Genomic DNA, 17,703 nt, shown 5'->3' with positions numbered 1-17,703 from the left:
ATTAACCTTTCCAAAAGTTCAGTATGGCTTTATTTTACTCTTTACCCAGGAATTCAGGTGAAATCTTTCGCTAGCTGTAACTCGCTAACGAAGCGTTTTCGGACCTATGTTTATATAACATTTTTTCATTATTTTTACTAGTACAATGTGCTGTAGAAGTGGGGGGAGAACTTCATGAATCACCCTGTATATAGACTCAAGCTAGGTTTGTGGTGAAACTCCAAGAGCCTTTATTTAGGCTCAAAATGTTCATACAATATACATCCATTTATTGATTAATATCAATAAAATTAGTACTGATTTATGCCGAACTATATTTACTTCAAGAATATAATATAATTTTGTTATGTTTATACAATTTTTATAATAGTTCAATCATTTAATAAAGTTGCATTATTCATAAAGCAGTGGCATTTGAGGTTAGATAATAACTACCTGTAGCCATTAGTTTTGTTGTAATCTTAACTTATCTTATTTACTTATACTTTAAACCTTCTAAAAAGTGTGTTGTTTACTATAGACTCTTTTATTTAAAAGAAAATACAGGTTGAACATGTATAACATAAAAATGTTATTTTATTTTGATCTTGATTAATGAATAAAAGTTAAGTTTATTTTCTGATTTTATAAAAAATGTCTTATAGCAAGTAGCATTGACTTGACATCCCATATTATATTCAAACAAAATAATAATATACACTAAAATGATTAATTGTCTAACAAAATTGCATTTTCATGTTAAAAGTCAGTTATGTACTTTGTTTATTAATACATACATGAATTTGTATATTGTTACAAATAGTTAGTATTATTTAACCAATTTTACACGGGTTTTTCTCAATGAAATGTATTACAATGTAATACAGAGGTTTGTTCAGTAAAAATTCAATTCAAGTATATATGGAACTCAAAATTTACAAATAAAAAATATACTTTTAAAGGTATATAATTATTTACGATCAATATGTCATAAACTCCATTGTATATAATTGTTCTCCTATTACAAACAAAAATATGAGACCAAAACATTATTTTATCGTAAAAGTTAGTGAAATGAGAATGATTTATGTCTATGTGTGTCGTAACTCATAAAATTACTCCAGCGCTACTGTGAGGAGGCTAAGCCGCGGCGCCCGACTGAACACCCCGCACCAGTTACCTCTGGCGTTATGTGACGTAACCTGTCCAATATGCTTGGCGCTAAAAGGGTTAAGGTGAGATCTCCCACTGGCTTTACCACAGGCCAGTAACTCTGATGAGTGTACACCAGACCGCAAAAATCCCTGTCAGGCCTGTGAATCAAACCTGCAATTTTAATTATTTGTTACTTATAAAGAGATAGTTAATTGTTTTAAGTACATGCACATAAAACTTATCTGCATGTAATATCTTGCTACGATGATATTAGAAGATGTATTTTTCAGGTGTATGCCAAAACTAACATGAACGCATCCAAACCACAGCATGGCATATCAGCTTTCATTGTAGAAAAGGGAACTGAAGGGTTCTCAACTGCTCAGAAACTAGAGAAGCTCGGCATGAGAGGCTCAAATACATGTGAGCTGGTATTTGAAGATGCAAAAATACCAGGTATGGAAACTGATGAGAAACACTTAAAATTACTACAAGAAATACAGTAAATATCTAAAAACCTAATAAATGAAAAAGTTGATACAAAAACTTAACAAAGTTACTAAGTTTCTGTTCGTCTAAAAGCATCAGTAACTGTCCTAAAACATTTTAAAACTCATTATATTTCAATTCTTAGCTGAGGAAACAGTTTCTAACAATAAAGTGTTTGTCACAATCTATTGTTACTTTGATTCCTCACCTAAAGAAATTTTGAACTTGACTTTCATATTAATTTTTTATTTGTTTCGCTTCTAACACACACTTCTTAAAAGCATGCCTTTGAAGCATACTACACTGTTTACCACAAATAATGTATGTCTCACTTATTTATACTTATTGCAGAAAATTTAGAACGTAATTAATACCAGCAGGTACCTGCGGTTTCGCATGCAATTTAGTAGGTGTTGCACATGTGTGAGCACTGCTGGTTCTAGTGAATTATATTTCCAACATCAATGTTGAGTTTGTCTTGTTGCCATACGTCAAAAAATGTATATTTATGACCATTGTAATTTATTTCTTTTTAATTTTTTTAAATTTTACAACAGTCTTTACTTATATAGTAAAAGTTAGATAGTACTTTGTCTTTAACAAAAAGTGGCACAAGCACTGGAATTGTGGGAGTGAGACCATGTAGGGAGCTGGTGGATTCTATGAGTCCTTATCCCACAGTCTTTCAGGTAGAACTCACAGCCATTATGGAATGTGAAATGAATCAATCAATCATCTTTATTTAGAGTAACATTAAGAAACGTATTGGCGTCACAAATATTATACAATCAGTACAAATAATTAAGAGTATGTGTATACAAATTACAATGTTGAAATTATTTCTCTTTACTGATGTGTAGCGTCAAAGAATTCTTTCAATGAATAGAGCGGACTAGTCTTGAGCCACTTGTGAAGTCCTGTTGTTAGTAGTTTCCCTCTGAGTGCTTTTAAAGATGTAGGCAGAGCATTGTATAACTTGCATCTGATGTAACTTGGTTTTCTTTGGAACTGGGCTGTGCAATGAGATGGAAGGGTGAAGTCGGTGGCATACCGGGTGTTGTATTTATTTTTTTTTTTTAAATATAATATCTTTATTTATATTTTGCACATGAGTACAATAAATAGCGTCACTAAAAATAAGTTTACTATAATAGTTATGAGTAAAATCATAATATTGTATAAAATTCTTCAAATGAATAAAAATGCCTTTTGAATTAAATACTTTTTTAACATTGATTTGAACTTCTTTATGTCTCGAACACTTGATATTATTTTTGGAATTGATTTTAAAAATTTTATTCCAGCATAAGAAGTTTTTTTTTTTTTATAATACTCCAAATTATGCTTAGGTAATACTAATTCCTTCTTATTTCTAGTGTTATATGTATGATTTTCACAGTGACTCTTGAAACTGGACTGATGAGTCTTAACATACATCACACATTCTAAAATGTAAAGGCTATGCACTGTTAAAATATTTAGTTCAGTGAAATGATTTTAACTGATTCTTCCTTATCAATTTTTAACATTATTCGCAGCGCTTTTTTTTTTTTTTGCAAAATAAGAATTTTATTAAAATTTTTGATTTGTGGTTCCTCCATACACACCTATTCCATATGCAATATGGGATTGAATGTGGGCATGAAAGAACCATCTTTAAAGCTGATAAGCTGCATAAATAAGACAGTCTTTTAATAGCATATTATTCCAGAATTGATACGATTTATCACCTGTTCAATATGCAAATCCCAGCTAAGGTTGTTGTCTATGATTAGTCCTAGAAATTTTGTATTGCGAACTTGACCCAAACAGGAATTCATTTAATAAAATATTGGGACTTGAATGTTTTCTACTTTGTTTGGTACTGAAAGAAATAAGTTAGTTTTCTCCGTATTTAGAACTAATTTGTTGTCAATGAAAATGTTTGTAATTTTGAAAGTTCCAAATACACCGTTATTTCTAATTCAGCTTCTGTTTTGGCAGAAATGATTAAGTTTGAGTCATCTGCAAAATAAACAGAGCTGGTTTTTGTTATTTTCAAGAATACTAAGGCACTTTGGCATTTCCCTTATGTAACAAATAAATAATAAAGGACCCAAAAATAGACCCTTGAGGTACTCCATTTCTTACTATTTGGATGTTAGATTGAAATTTTTGTAATTTGTTATTTTCTATGTGAGGATATCTCAACATACTGTTTTCTATTGGAAAGATATGTTTCAAACCATCTTAGATGGATGTTATTGATTCCTAAATTTTTCAATTTCTCGAGTAAAATGTCATGAGATATGCTATCAAAAGCTTTTGACAGATCCATGAATATTCCTGTTACATTTTTCGTTTTTTGTCAACTGATTCTATTATAGATTCAGTGAACTCTACCAATGCTGTTATAGTAGATTTATTTTTTCGAAATCCATGTTGTGCCTTGTCATAAAGATCATTTACCTCTAGATGTTTGACTAACCTATGATACATGGTTCTTTCAAAAATTTTTTGAGATTGATGGTAAAATTGAAATTGGACGATAATTTTGAATATCTGTTGCTGAGCCTTTTTTGAAGACTGGGATAACCTTTTGAAACTTTTAATTTGTCAGGAAATATGCCTGTAATGAGAGAAGAATTTATTAAATGCAATAATGGTTTACTTAAGGAATGTTTGACAAATTTTATCAATTTCACTGGAAACTCCATCATATCCACTAGACGATTTATTTTTGAGAGAGTCAAAAATTTGTATCAATTCTGTTTCAGTCAAGGGCGGGCATTGAAATTTTAATAAAGTGTTACCAGGTTTGTGATTGTCAACATTTGTCATATTTTGGCTGTACTGAAGGAAGATACTTTAACAGTGCATCTGTCACATTTATAAAATAATCATTAAAGGAGATTGCAATAAGAGATGGATCACTAATAGATGATTCTTTAGTTTTTAGTACAAGATTGCCTTCACATTTACTTTTATTCTTTTTTGTTTCTTTATTTATAATTTGCATGTTGTTTTACTAATATTTTCTGTGTTTTTTATTTTGGTATCAAAATAATTTTTCTTACATTTAGTTAGTTTTGAATTGTATTGGTTTAACTTTATTCTTAACTTCATTTTTTAAAATTATCAGATTTTGTAAGCCTTGACAATTTACTAAGACAAATTATTTCATTTTTTTCATCCTTTAAATCTTGTGTAATCCAAGTGTGCTTTTTATTTTCTTTTTTAATTTGTGTAAGCGGAAAAACCAAAGATTAAAATAGTATCTGAAGATACTGTCAAAAACAATCATATTTTTCATTGACTGTTGAGTAAAAGACTGGGAGCCAATCTTCTTTTTCCAATAAAGATTTAAAAAGTACCATATTATTTAATGAAAAATTGTCTTCCAACAAAAGTTAATGTTTTCCCAGTTTTTATTTGGGTTTGCAGAAGTTCGAGCATTTGTGCATCATGGTCAGATAAGGCTGTTATAATTCCTGAAACTTTAACTTCATTTTTATTAATATTTGTCAAAAAAATTATCTATACAGGATTTACATGTTGGTGTCACTCTAGTAGGAAAATCAATTAAGAAACTCATTCCATGGCGATTTTAAAATGTTCTTAAGTCCTTTGTCTCTTTAGATTCATTTAACATGTTAATGTTAAAATCTCCTGTAATGATTAAATATTTGTCTTTTGCTACAAGAAATTCTATAAGAGAGTTTAATCTATCTAAAAAATTCGTTATTGTTAAATTGAGGTGTTCTATAAACTCCTGCTAATATAAAACTATACTTTTCTATCTTAAATTTAGCTAAACAACATTCAAATATATTTGTCCTGACAAAGTTCAACAAACAGTTGGAAAAAACAGCTGCCTCCCCCTTAAAACCCTCCTTTGAGAGAATTGCTACACCTCCTCCCGAAGTTGTAGTAGTACGAGAATATTCTGATATTAAAATATAATTTTCTATGTTAAAGCGTTTCAAGTTTTGATTTTTGACATATTGTGTTCTGTTAACACAATTATTTGAGGGTCTAATTCGGATAGTGTGTTATTTCTGTTTTTTGTAGGAATGGATGTTTTCACATCTTGTATGTAAGTCCCAATCTCTTGTTTGAAGTACGACAGTTTGAATGTAGAGAGCCACAACTGTTAGTATTTCAAGAGATTTGAAAGCATTCCTGCAGCTGTCTAGTGGTTGCAAGTTCGATCAAACTTGACCGGCTTTTTCTGTAGTACTAAAACACTATTAAGATTGCTCTCAGAAGTCCCTCTCCAAACAGCTATACCATAGCGGATGTGTGATTCTATCATGGCACAGTAAGCAGTCTTGCTGCTTTGTCTTTGTATGTGCTCCTGAGAATCTTTTTTACAGATAGCCAGGTAGCATTGAAGGTGTCAAACTCTTGTGTGTACAACTCTAAACTTGTCTGGGATTGCTATCAAGTCGTTTCTTCCCTTGCAAGAATCAACAATGTGACTGTTTGTTGGGTTCCTGGTCATGTGAGTATTTCTGGGAATGAAAGAGCTGATGCCCTGGCCAACTTGGACTCAGTGTCCAACATGACAGGACCTCAACCATTGTGTATTTCTAGGTGTGAATTCATTCTGTATCGAAATGGGTTCATGCTGAAAATGACAGAAGGTGGAGGCTGCATCCGAGTTTGAGAATGAGCAGAATGGTCCTACACATCTGACCTTCTCTCCTTAAATAGATCAGTATCTTCTCGGGTTGCTCTATAGAATGTGTGACGAACAGGATGAAACTGTTGAACACCTGCTCTTAACTTTCTTGCAACAGCAGGGGCGCACTAAGCCATCTTTGGTAGTCTGGATAAGAGTGGAGAATTTCCCCAGGAGGACCTGATTGGTTGTTTTCTGTGGTTTATACAACTGCTGAAACCATATAGGTCCAACTAGATTTTATACAATAAGAGAGTGGCAATGCATACTATTTACAGACTGACATCACAGAAGCTCAACTAAACACGAAGAGCTAAGCATGTTTGTGAGAAGTGAAAACAACACTTAACACAACAAAAGAATAGCTACACAGACCATTTACATTTTACACAACAATATACATTAGAATAATAAATAGTTAACTAAAACACTTTTTTGAAATTATATTTCATACACGTGTTTCGGTATTAAACCATCATCAGTGTGAACATTAACCTCTAACTAAATAATAAACAATAAAGAACAATTCAACAATTCATTATTCTAAAATAAAGATAACTCTGTAATGTGGAGTTAATAACATTTTATATATATATATATATATATATATATATTTATATTTATATCTATATCTTTATCTTTTAACTGAACAAAACAGAAATAGTTACTGAGGGTTAATATTAAAACAGATTTGTATCTTTTCAAAATGTAGCCTATACATAGTATAATTATACAGTCTAGTGTTAAATAAAAATTATTATTCCTAAATATTATTATTATGTAGACATTTTTGTACTCCTGTCATTAACCTCTTTGGTTAAATAGAATCCCTGGCCCAGATATTTATATTGAGCATTCAACCCCATTTGTTTATAAACACAGAACATACACTGGAACTATCTTATTGTAATTTTTAATGATTATACTGTTCTTACTTTATAAATCAGTGTTATTATCATTGTTGTGGAATACTGTGTGTTTCAGCCTGTAACTTGCTGGGGGAGGAGAACAAGGGGGTGTATGTGTTGTTCAGTGGTTTGGACTTGGAGAGACTGGTTTTAGCAGCAGGACCGATTGGGTAATGTATTGTGTTTTATTTAATTTTTCTGATGGTTTATAAGTTCACATATTTACTTATGTACAGTATTAGCCAAAATAAACAGTACTGAAATGGTGATATTTTATTATAGTAAACACAGTAAACACAGTAAGCTAAGGAAGCTAAATTGGTTAAACTCGGGTATTAACATGTTCAATATGATCCCTGTTTAGTTTGAGGCAACACTCTTACCGTTTTGCATCATTTTTATGAATAGAGGTTGTTCTATTCTTGTAATACACATGGTTATTCTTTCTTTGAGTTAAACGATGGTAGATGGTGGGTCCTCGCGGAAAATGTTTTTTTTCAACATTCCCCAGACGTAGGCGTCCGGTGTTGTAAGATTGGGGGAGTGGGCTGGGTAAAGAAAGCCCTTGGTTTGATCTAAGGGAGATAAGACGGTTGCCAAAGATTTGTTGGAGGAAAGCAATGTTGTTAACGGCAGTGTCACTGGTTGTGCCATCTTGCTGGAAACACTGTGAATTTAATGGCAGGTTTCGTGCATGACAAAATCTCTTGTGATCTCTCACAAACCAATCAAGAATTGCCCTATATCGTTTTGGTCATTAGGCTTCTTTTCAGTGACTGTAACACTTACTTTAACACTCTTCCATGGTTTTAATTTGTACAGACAGTAGTTGAGCAACCTGAAAAGCCCTTTCACTGTGTCAAAACACTACCTCTTCTTCGAAATGTTTCAACAACATTAAGAATCACCGCATTACTAGGCCGGTTTTAGTGGATATGTTCCTGAAAATGTAATGCAGTGTATGACAAGCTTGGCCCACCCGCACGTCCAATTCCGTATGAGCGAAAATAATGCTCTACGTAAAAAATTTTGTCTACCATTGTTAGAACCATGTTAGCAAAAACTAAACTAAAATAAGAAAGAAGTAATGAACATGAAGCCGTGGCAATAATCGCCAGTTGAATCAGGTTATCGAGAAGATAACTACAGCTGATTAATTTTCAGTACTGTTTTTTATGACTAATACTGTATGTCACATAATTATATTTATCCAATTGTGTTCATGTTTAATAGTCACACATTAACTTATCCTTATTTATGTATTTAATAATGAAATATATCGTAATTATTACTAAACATTGAATGTATATTTATTGTATAAAATGATGTAAGCATGTGTACAAAAATTATATTTGTATTTTATCTGCAAATTGAATTTATAGTAAGGAATTTGTCCGATATCCTTTTGATTTGATGCTTTTGCGATGTCTGTCAAGATGTTCTGCATAGCTTTTCTTCTTTAGTGTAGAGAGTGGTTTTCAATTCTGATCCTTCTTATTTAGTTAGAGCTTCTGTGATGTCAGTCTGTAAATAATCTGCATTGCCACTTTCTTGTTGTGTAAAATCTAGATGGTCTGTGTAGCTATTCTAGGGTTAAACAATTAAGTAATTTTGTAAAGTATTAGAAAACTGTATTAATATTCGTTATATGTATTTATTTGATAACTTTAAAATATTTCAAAATCAGCGAATTACAATTATGAATTAAATATTCTTTTATAACACTTTGACAAAAGAATTAAAAAAAATTAAAATTAAAGGAATTAAATAAAATTGTAATTTCTTATCAAATCGTAACAATGTTATGAACAAAATTGTCATTATATTAAATGTTTGACTATGTTATTATTGACATGAACAAGATATATTTTAGATACATCATCTTATGGATACACAAAATTTGTACATAAATTGTTCCATTACAATTTGATAATGGAATATAGTTATAGTAAATCAATTAAGCCATAAAAATAATAGACATTTTCATAACAACAGACTAATAATAAAAGCAAGTAAATATTATTTGTATTGTACCAACAAACTAAACTGCAGTAATTTTGGATTGGAGTACATGTAGAATAAATATATAGCTGTAAGAAGTTTTGAATATTGTACAAAATTCACATTTTTATCTTCAGCTGTTTTATTTGGTCCTACTGACAAATTTGCCTAATATTTTCTACTTTAAATATATAAAAATCTTATAAACCATTAATATTATTTTGTATCTATATTATTAAACTTATTCCGGTATGCCTTTTATAAAAGTAGTATTTTAAAAGATCTATGTTACTTTTTTTGTACTATAAGTTTATGCAGGTTATAACGAGATCTTGGTTGAGTGTGAACAGACCTCAGCTGAGTCTTTTTTGATTTTATTTTATGCTGTATTTACAGCAGTGTTTATATAACTAAAAACGTTTTGCTCATGCTGTAGTAAATTACCTTCAGCGATTAGAATGAGCTTAGTTTACATTTTACGCCTTTATATAAGTTTTGATTTTAATTTTTCAGTATTATGCAGGCTTGTGTGGACACAACATTTGAGTATGTGCATGTGAGAAAACAGTTTGATCAGCCCATTGGACATTTTCAACTTCTACAGGTTGGTAAATTCACAAAGAATTTTTTAAAAGAATTTTGTAATTTCAATTATAATAGTTTTAAAATGAACCCAATGTTTTTAGGTAAATGAATTTGTTTAATTACCGTCTACTATATTTATATAGTGGTGTTTAACACATTAACAACGTATACTTTAGCTATCATAGTAACACGTTGATTGCAGTGGACGATCCTAGTTAATGGGCCTGTCCCAAAGGTGTATCAGATCTTGTACCTCTGTGAAGATACTAATGAAATTTAATACTATTTTAACAAGTTTATTCTTGTGGTTTATGATATAATGTAATTAAACATATGAAAGAGATTTTATACTTGTGTTTTTTATAACAACAATAACCTATTAGTACATTTTTTATTGCAGGGTAAAATAGCAGACATGTATACCAGACTAAGTGCATGTCGCAGTTATCTCTACAGGTAATACACAGTTATTTTTATTTTATTTAAAAACATTTAGTTAATATTTTATTGATACAAATGTTTTAGAAGAAATTAACTATTACCTAACTTTAAATATGAAAAATCCTTTGAGAACTGCAAGTAATAAAATTGCATGGTTAACAGCTCACATTTTGGGTAATTTACTAAGAGTTAAGAATTGTATGCACTAAAATAACACTAGTTGCCTGTGGTTGTTTTTCAAATTATTTAACATGAACTCTAAAGGATGTGTTATTGGACATATGCTACAATGCATAATTTAGATTTACCATTTTACTATCACTTCTATTGTATAGTATTTTTTGTGTTCACAGTTCACATGGAATTTTTCATAGAACATAGGATGCGGAAGTCACATTGCTTGCAATCTCAGTGTGTAGTTAGATACTGATACTGGCATGCAATATAATATATTTGAGCTACTGTAGAACTCACCTTGCATCCAGTGGCTGTATTCTTGTTCTGTCACTAATCATCAATTCTTTGTTTACATAAAAAGAAAACAATTGTATACTAAAAAAAGAAAAGAACACAAACAAAATACTATTGCTCAACACAGTATCAATGTATGCACCACAATTTTAGAATTCACAAACTGGTCTCTATGTTATGACTGATAATATAATGAAATAGTAACTAATTGACTTGAAAGTAATTTGAACTATCAGTGATTTCTTTTGGTGATTATAACCTTTAATTCTTGGTGCTAAAGATTGTATGGAGTTTTGAGGATTTATATTTCTCCCAGTATATATCACTAATTGGAAGCCAAGCCAAATAAAGTTAGAAAAGATGGGTTGCACAGATGATGATTGCTCCTAAGGAATGCTTTTTGATCATTTGTTTTGAGCTTTTTTGTCGTTGACTTTTTTCTATCTCTTCAGACAAACATGGCTCCAGATTCCAGGAGTTGTCTGTAATAGCATCAGATTCCAAACACTGCATTTAGAGGAAGTTGAACTGAAACTAAACTTAACCAATACTAAAACAACACTTTCCACCATGGCAACGTTGTGTGTAGAAAGCTTGGTTGCTCCTACATGCTTAAAGATCATGTCAGTAACGTCGTAGTGCACTCAATTGTGTATCTGATGAGACGAGAATGCCAATTTATCTGGATTACACTACATTTTATATTTTGGAATCCAGGTGTCTCTGATGTCGAATCAATGTAAATTGTTTGTTCTGAGCTTCTTTATCGTCGACTTTACAATCTTTTCAGACGAACATAGCTACAGATTCCAGACACTGCATTATAGCTAAACTGAGAGGTAAACTGGAGCTAAACTTAATATTCATGTTATTGAGTTGTTTTCCTTCCTAGATTAGTAAAATTAAAACTTTTAATTAAAGTTTAATTTGAAATTTCTAATATTTTTATATACTTGGTGAAAGTACCATTAAAAATATTACAAAATAACTAGCTATGTAATTGAAAAAATCGGTTTTATTAAAAACATTGGTTGATTAGCTTTAGTTGGCAATAAAATAAAAACTTCTTTATTCCATAAAATGTAGATGTATATACCTGGAACAGGGACAATTCAGCTTGGCGTTCAAAATTTTTATTTTTATTTTCTTAAAAAGCGCATTTTTGAAAATTTTGAAAACACACCTATAAATAGTTTATATTTCTGGTAAGTGATTCTAAAAATCTTAAAGTGGGAGGCTAATGGGTTCACAGAACTATCAAACTTTAAATAATAATTTAAGAAAGTGTGTTTAAAAGTGTAAAAGTCTCCCTGAAACACTAAATTTAGAAACAAATCCAAAAATTTTTAAACCCAATTAAAACACTCAATATCTGGTGTCTTGGGCTTTTTACTCAGTTGGCGGGTTCATGGAGCACACTTAGGATTGATATTCACAGCAGTGTTGTAATCCTAGGGGTTAATCCTAGGAACTTTGTTTCTTTGGTCTATGTGCAGCTGTATGGAAGGTCGAATGAATGGATTTAGTTTTTAAGATAAATACTGTGAAATTGGTATTATTTGACTGTTGCAATAAAATGTAATATATATTGTCAACGCAATAAATATGTTCTATTCTATTCATCAATAAAAAATTACATCACTAGTCTAAAAACAAAACGTGTTATAATCTTCATACTACAAAAACCATACCTAATCTAAAAGAAACTTACTTATGAAAGGAACCAATGTGCTAATGTGTTTTTTAATTTTTATTAGTTTAAGGTAGATTTTATATACAAAATCAGGCTATTGCAATAATTGTCCTAATGGTAGCAAGATATTTCAATGACATCAGGTATCTTCCTATTTAGAAGTAGTGATGTCGAAAATGTTGCTTAGTATATAGATGGCAGAAGTGGTTTTACATTGAGGGAAGATGCTTTTTTTAAGTGTGGCTCCACAATTTTTGAAAAATGTTTATTGAGGCAGTTTGTCACTTTTCGTGAATTGGTTGTTAGTTTTTCTCCTATCTTTAATGTAGTAAATAGCCCTCTAGGTATCAGTATTACATGATTTTACCGTTCGCCTTTTAAGTGAATTTGGTCACTTTAAATTTTACGTAATACAAAATTCACATGTTTGTGGCATGGCAAATTCCCATCAATGAGCAAGCCCAGAGATATTTAATTATGTAGCTCTCAATTAAATCTACTTTTCCTCAAAAATTATGGGGAGGGGGTTAGATTTATTTTTGAACTATTTAGTTGAGAAAGAATCAAAGATTGATTATTTAAATGTAAGGGAAGGTTTCTATTGTTTCAAAATTTTTTAATTGGTGATAAATAGTTTCTTTAATGGTGTCTTTAGTTTTACCAGAACAAACAACATTTGTGTCATCTGCAATGTTATGTTAACTTTGAGTGTCAGCTGGGAAAGTGTGCAATTGCCTGTCATTTTCAAGAGCTGTAAGATAACTATAACTATATGACACTTAAAGGGTTATACAATACAATTTAAAGTTTGAGTATTGAACTCAGTTGTAATGTTCAGTGTGGCTCGAGCCTGTGACCAGGGCAGTATCAACAGGAAAGATTGCGCAGGAGTGCTCATGTTTTGTGCAGAGTCTGCCACGCCTTTAGCGCTAGATGCTATCCAGTGTTTAGGTAAGTCTTATCTGAGGGATTTAAAAAAAAATGTTTAGCAATTTATATCACACTTTTGTTTTTATTATCCCATGGAATGAAAAGGCTTGTTCAAAAAATCGTTAATTATCATTTACTTATTCTAAATGTCCATAGTAATCAGATCATCCTTTCACATTAGCTAGGCAATAATTAAAACTCTTCATGGCTGCTGATGGCAGTAGTAATCCGATCTTAACAACCATAACTGCTGTCTTTTCAATGAGGTCCTGGTATCCTAGTTATTGAATACAGATTTGATCCTTTGAATATTTTACTATACCATACCTAATGAACTAGTTTAATTATAGACTCATGGAAATAGTATTAAGTTTAGGTCAAACTCGTTGAGTTAATTTTATGATTTACTGTTTACTCTGTTGAGTTATTTGTTTATACTTGATTAATAATTATAATAATGAGAAATTTAAGACAAAAAAAATAGCAAAATGAAAAATCATGCAATGAAAAATATTGCCTTGGTCTGCATGACTGTAGAGGATAAGATGAAAAAATTGTTTGAATTGGTCCTAGTCAGGCCTTTTAGCAGTTTCAAACATTTTAGTACTTTTTTTACTGTGGAATGAGAACTAATGTTTTGGGGTTTTAGCTGTATAAAACAGTGTAATTAATTTGTAAACATGTGACTGGCAGGAGGTAACGGATACATCAATGACTACCCGACAGGCCGGCTGCTGCGTGACGCAAAGCTCTACGAGATCGGAGCTGGCACCAGTGAAGTTAGAAGACTAGTCATAGGTCGAGCAATCAATGCTGAGTATGCACAGTAGCTTCATTGAAATACAAACCTCAAGTGTCAACTGATGAATGTTTAAAATGATGGGTCCAGAGCAGCTGTCATGGAAAATGAGATCTTAATTCTAGTCTTTTTGATCATTCCTCAGTAATTAAGAAGGTAACAAAACAAAATCATTATTTAGGGTAATACTGTTATACTAGGTGGTAGGTTTTTTCATGTTTTTTTTACATGAAGTAATGGAGTAAATAGATTGCTTAAAATTCTGATTATGTAAAAATTTTATATGGGGTTCAGGTTAGAATATACATTTTTTTACGTGGTTGTTTGTTTTTTGTTTTTGTTCCTGTTCTCAGTCTTCAGTGTAATTTTCAGTCATAGACACAGGATCCAAAATGTTCATATTATGTTTTTTTATTTAGCTACCTCATTTGTAGTTTATTAATGTAATAGTTTAAATTTAAGTATACATACTACAATTTGTCTATAATTGTCTCGACCTTGCTAATTCTAAGCAAAATATTTGAAAGGTTGTTTTTTATGAGAATGGTCCTATTTTTGAACAAACACAATCAGCTCTCAAATGACCAATTTGGCCTCAGAAAGAGCAGCAATTGTGGGTCTTGTTGATATAATTGTAGAGGGATTGGGAAGTCGAAATCACACTTTAAGTGTGTTTCTCGATTTATCCAAAGTGATAGATTGTGTTGACTGCTTGTCAGACTGGAATCTCATGGCATTCGAGGCATACTTCTTACATGGCGTAGTTCATTTTTAAGTCAAAGAACTTAAGTTGTTCAAATCTCTAATCATGTTTCCAATTCTACAAAAATGAGTTTTGGAGTCCCGCAATGATCCATTCTCACTCCAATTCTTTTCCTGCTTTATATCAATGACATTAAATCATCACTGCCACACGGGAAAATCCTGCAGTATACTGATGATATGACTGCGTGAAAAGGCATTTGTTGGAATTAACAATTGTGTTCCACAGCCACATTTGTCAATTTAAAGACAAATTCTTCTAAACATAAAGTTTTGAATTTTGCTTTAAACTCAGTAGACTTTGAATATAGTCCCAGCGTCATGTTAGCAGATATAATACTTGAAGAAGTCTATTCCTTGAAATTTACCTTGATCAGGGTTTGACATGGAATGTTCACATCGATGAAGTTTGCTCAAAATTAGCCTCAGGCATTTACGTTGTCTTTAGCCAAATACTGCCATATCAAGTTCTGATGACGGTGTATTATGGCTTGATTTTTTCCCACTTCATTTACAGATTGGTATTGTGGGGTACCTGTGTAAATAATCAATTTTCAAGAGTGTTAAAAATGGCAGAAGCAAGCGATGTACACCATTGCAAAATTGAAGTTTAGAGAGTCGTGCAGGCCAGCTTTCATAAGGTTGCAACTGTTAACGCTGCCTAGCCTCTGCATTTTTGGAACAACATTGTATTGTATGTCTAAATGTGTCTTTACGATGGACCGAGACATTCATTTGTACGAGACTAGATAGGAAAGACAATTACTGAACTGAGAAACACAGGATGGTGGTTTATGAACGTTTGCCTTCACAGGCAGGGGTTAATTTTATTAACAGATTGCCTTATGAATTAAAAATCCTCTACGCTCAAGGCACACACTCGTTTGAAACGCTGTTTAGTGTCCAATACATTTTATAATATGAACAAGTTTCTGGCATATGACTAGGAGGCCACACAATAATAAGACTGACTCCCATACAAAATGGGAAACATTGGTGATGAATGAATGTGGAATGAGTGGTTGAATGTATGTCTGAATGAGAGCTCGATGTCATGTGTATTTCCTAATGTTAACATGTTTTGACGTTTGCTATACAAATATATTTTGTCTCTGCAATAAATAATTGACTATTGAATATATTCTAGGAGCCTAGAACAATTTTGCACCATACTGTGTAAGCACACAACCCGAAAAACATGAAATTGATAGAGGAAATATTCTTAACCAAGAAGTTAATTGTCAGCCAGGTTAATTTTGGTGGTCAAAATGGGATGTTGATATGGGTTAAAAACATATGGAACGATCGTGTTTTTTTAACCAATTGTTAAGACACATACATAATGTTTATTTTACTATTAGATAACTTGATAAAGAGACCCAGTCACCACTTTAAAGGTCTGTATATTGTTAGCTGAAGTTGAATACCAGGTTGTGTGCTTATATTATACAAATTTGTTCTCGGCCCTTGGCTTATATTAGAAGACACATAGTTTGTATAAACACTTCCAGTTAGGTTTGCCATATAAGTTGTTAAGGTTATTTTATTTTCTTGCAAAGTAAAAATCACCCAAGTGTACATTCACCAATAGGCATATCTGTACTGTTCTTTCATTGAATAATAGAGAGAAATATTCATAACTAAATAAAAGTGTTACAATAAGTCTAAAAACCAGCCTTATATCTGTACGATTAGGCATGTAACTTTTACAAAATAAATTGTACAAAATGTTACTTATGTAGATTGGACGAAACGAATTAAAGTGCCTAATTATTTAGCTTTGTGCATTTTTAAAGCTTAATGGGAACATTCATTATTTTTATATTTAATATTAAAGATATTCACTTGTGACTACCATCAAAGTATTCCTGTTCATACCATGTTGAGAAATTATTAATACAAGCTTTGGTTTAACATCTGTTGTCTGAAAATGGTTTTCCAAAGTTACACTGAAATAGTTCAGGGAACTTAGGTGATAATTATAATACCAAACACCAGCTGTGTAAGCCACAGAACTGAGGTGTTCAATTATATTTAGTCGTTAGTTGTTAATATTGCGATAGTATAATATATTTTGTTTATTTTAATACAAAATGTGAAAAAATACAATTTTAATTGTACTGACTCAGTTTATTTGTTTTCCTTTTTCATAACTAATAATTAAATTAACATGTGTATATTGTTTTTTCTTTGGGAAATAATTTTAATTTTAACTCATAATGTGAAATCAACATTAATTTCACATATTAATTATTTTAAACGTTTAATAATGAGGATTTTTTATCAAATGTCATTTATCTTTTTAATAAGATAATAGTTTTATTATATAAATACTTTTCCTTTTGTAAAATTGTTATTAATTTATAAACTCCTCATTTTTGTAAGGTCCTCAATTTTAGTAAATAATACCAAACTTCAGTTGTTTTCATAAATATTTTAAATAATACTACTCTGTACATCTAATATCCAAACAAAACTTTGTTATATCTCTAATGAATTTGGAAGGTCACAATAAAGAAATTTTGATCAGAGGTTTATAAAAAAGTATTTTTATGGGTTTGAATCAAATCAAAACCCAGCACTGACATGCATACATAAGGTTTTAAATTTGTGCATGTTTGAGCAGCATATTTTCCTTTTAAGTGTTCTTGTGTCCGGAAAATTTATAAAGCAGTAAATTCTCATATTTTTTACTGTTGATGTAATTATGTAACTATTATTTGTACATGTTATATTGACCTCTTTAAGAAACTATATTCTATCAACTATTGTTTTTGAATCTAAAACAAGATAGTAAATTTTTTTTGATAGCTTGCAAACGCTATTG

The 17,703-nt window shown here is 31.0% G+C and overlaps 1 protein-coding gene across 1 annotated transcript; it reads left to right on the top strand.

Moving 5' to 3' along the window:
* The first annotated feature begins 1,010 nt into the window (after positions 1–1,010).
* On the top strand, positions 1,011–17,000 carry LOC124357368 (isovaleryl-CoA dehydrogenase, mitochondrial). Its single transcript, XM_046809102.1, has 6 exons — positions 1,011–1,590; positions 7,271–7,364; positions 9,709–9,799; positions 10,181–10,236; positions 13,224–13,336; positions 14,009–17,000. The coding sequence occupies exons 1-6, from the start codon at positions 1,443–1,445 to the stop codon at positions 14,143–14,145; spliced, it is 639 nt and encodes a 212-aa protein (XP_046665058.1). The 5' UTR covers positions 1,011–1,442; the 3' UTR covers positions 14,146–17,000.
* Positions 17,001–17,703: the final 703 nt, after the last annotated feature.

This window comes from Homalodisca vitripennis, chromosome 3, assembly GCF_021130785.1.
Source record: "Homalodisca vitripennis isolate AUS2020 chromosome 3, UT_GWSS_2.1, whole genome shotgun sequence".
Taxonomy (NCBI): Eukaryota; Metazoa; Arthropoda; class Insecta; order Hemiptera; family Cicadellidae; genus Homalodisca; species Homalodisca vitripennis.
Note: the sequence above shows the minus strand (reverse complement) of the source record. Positions and strands in the feature narration are given on the sequence as shown.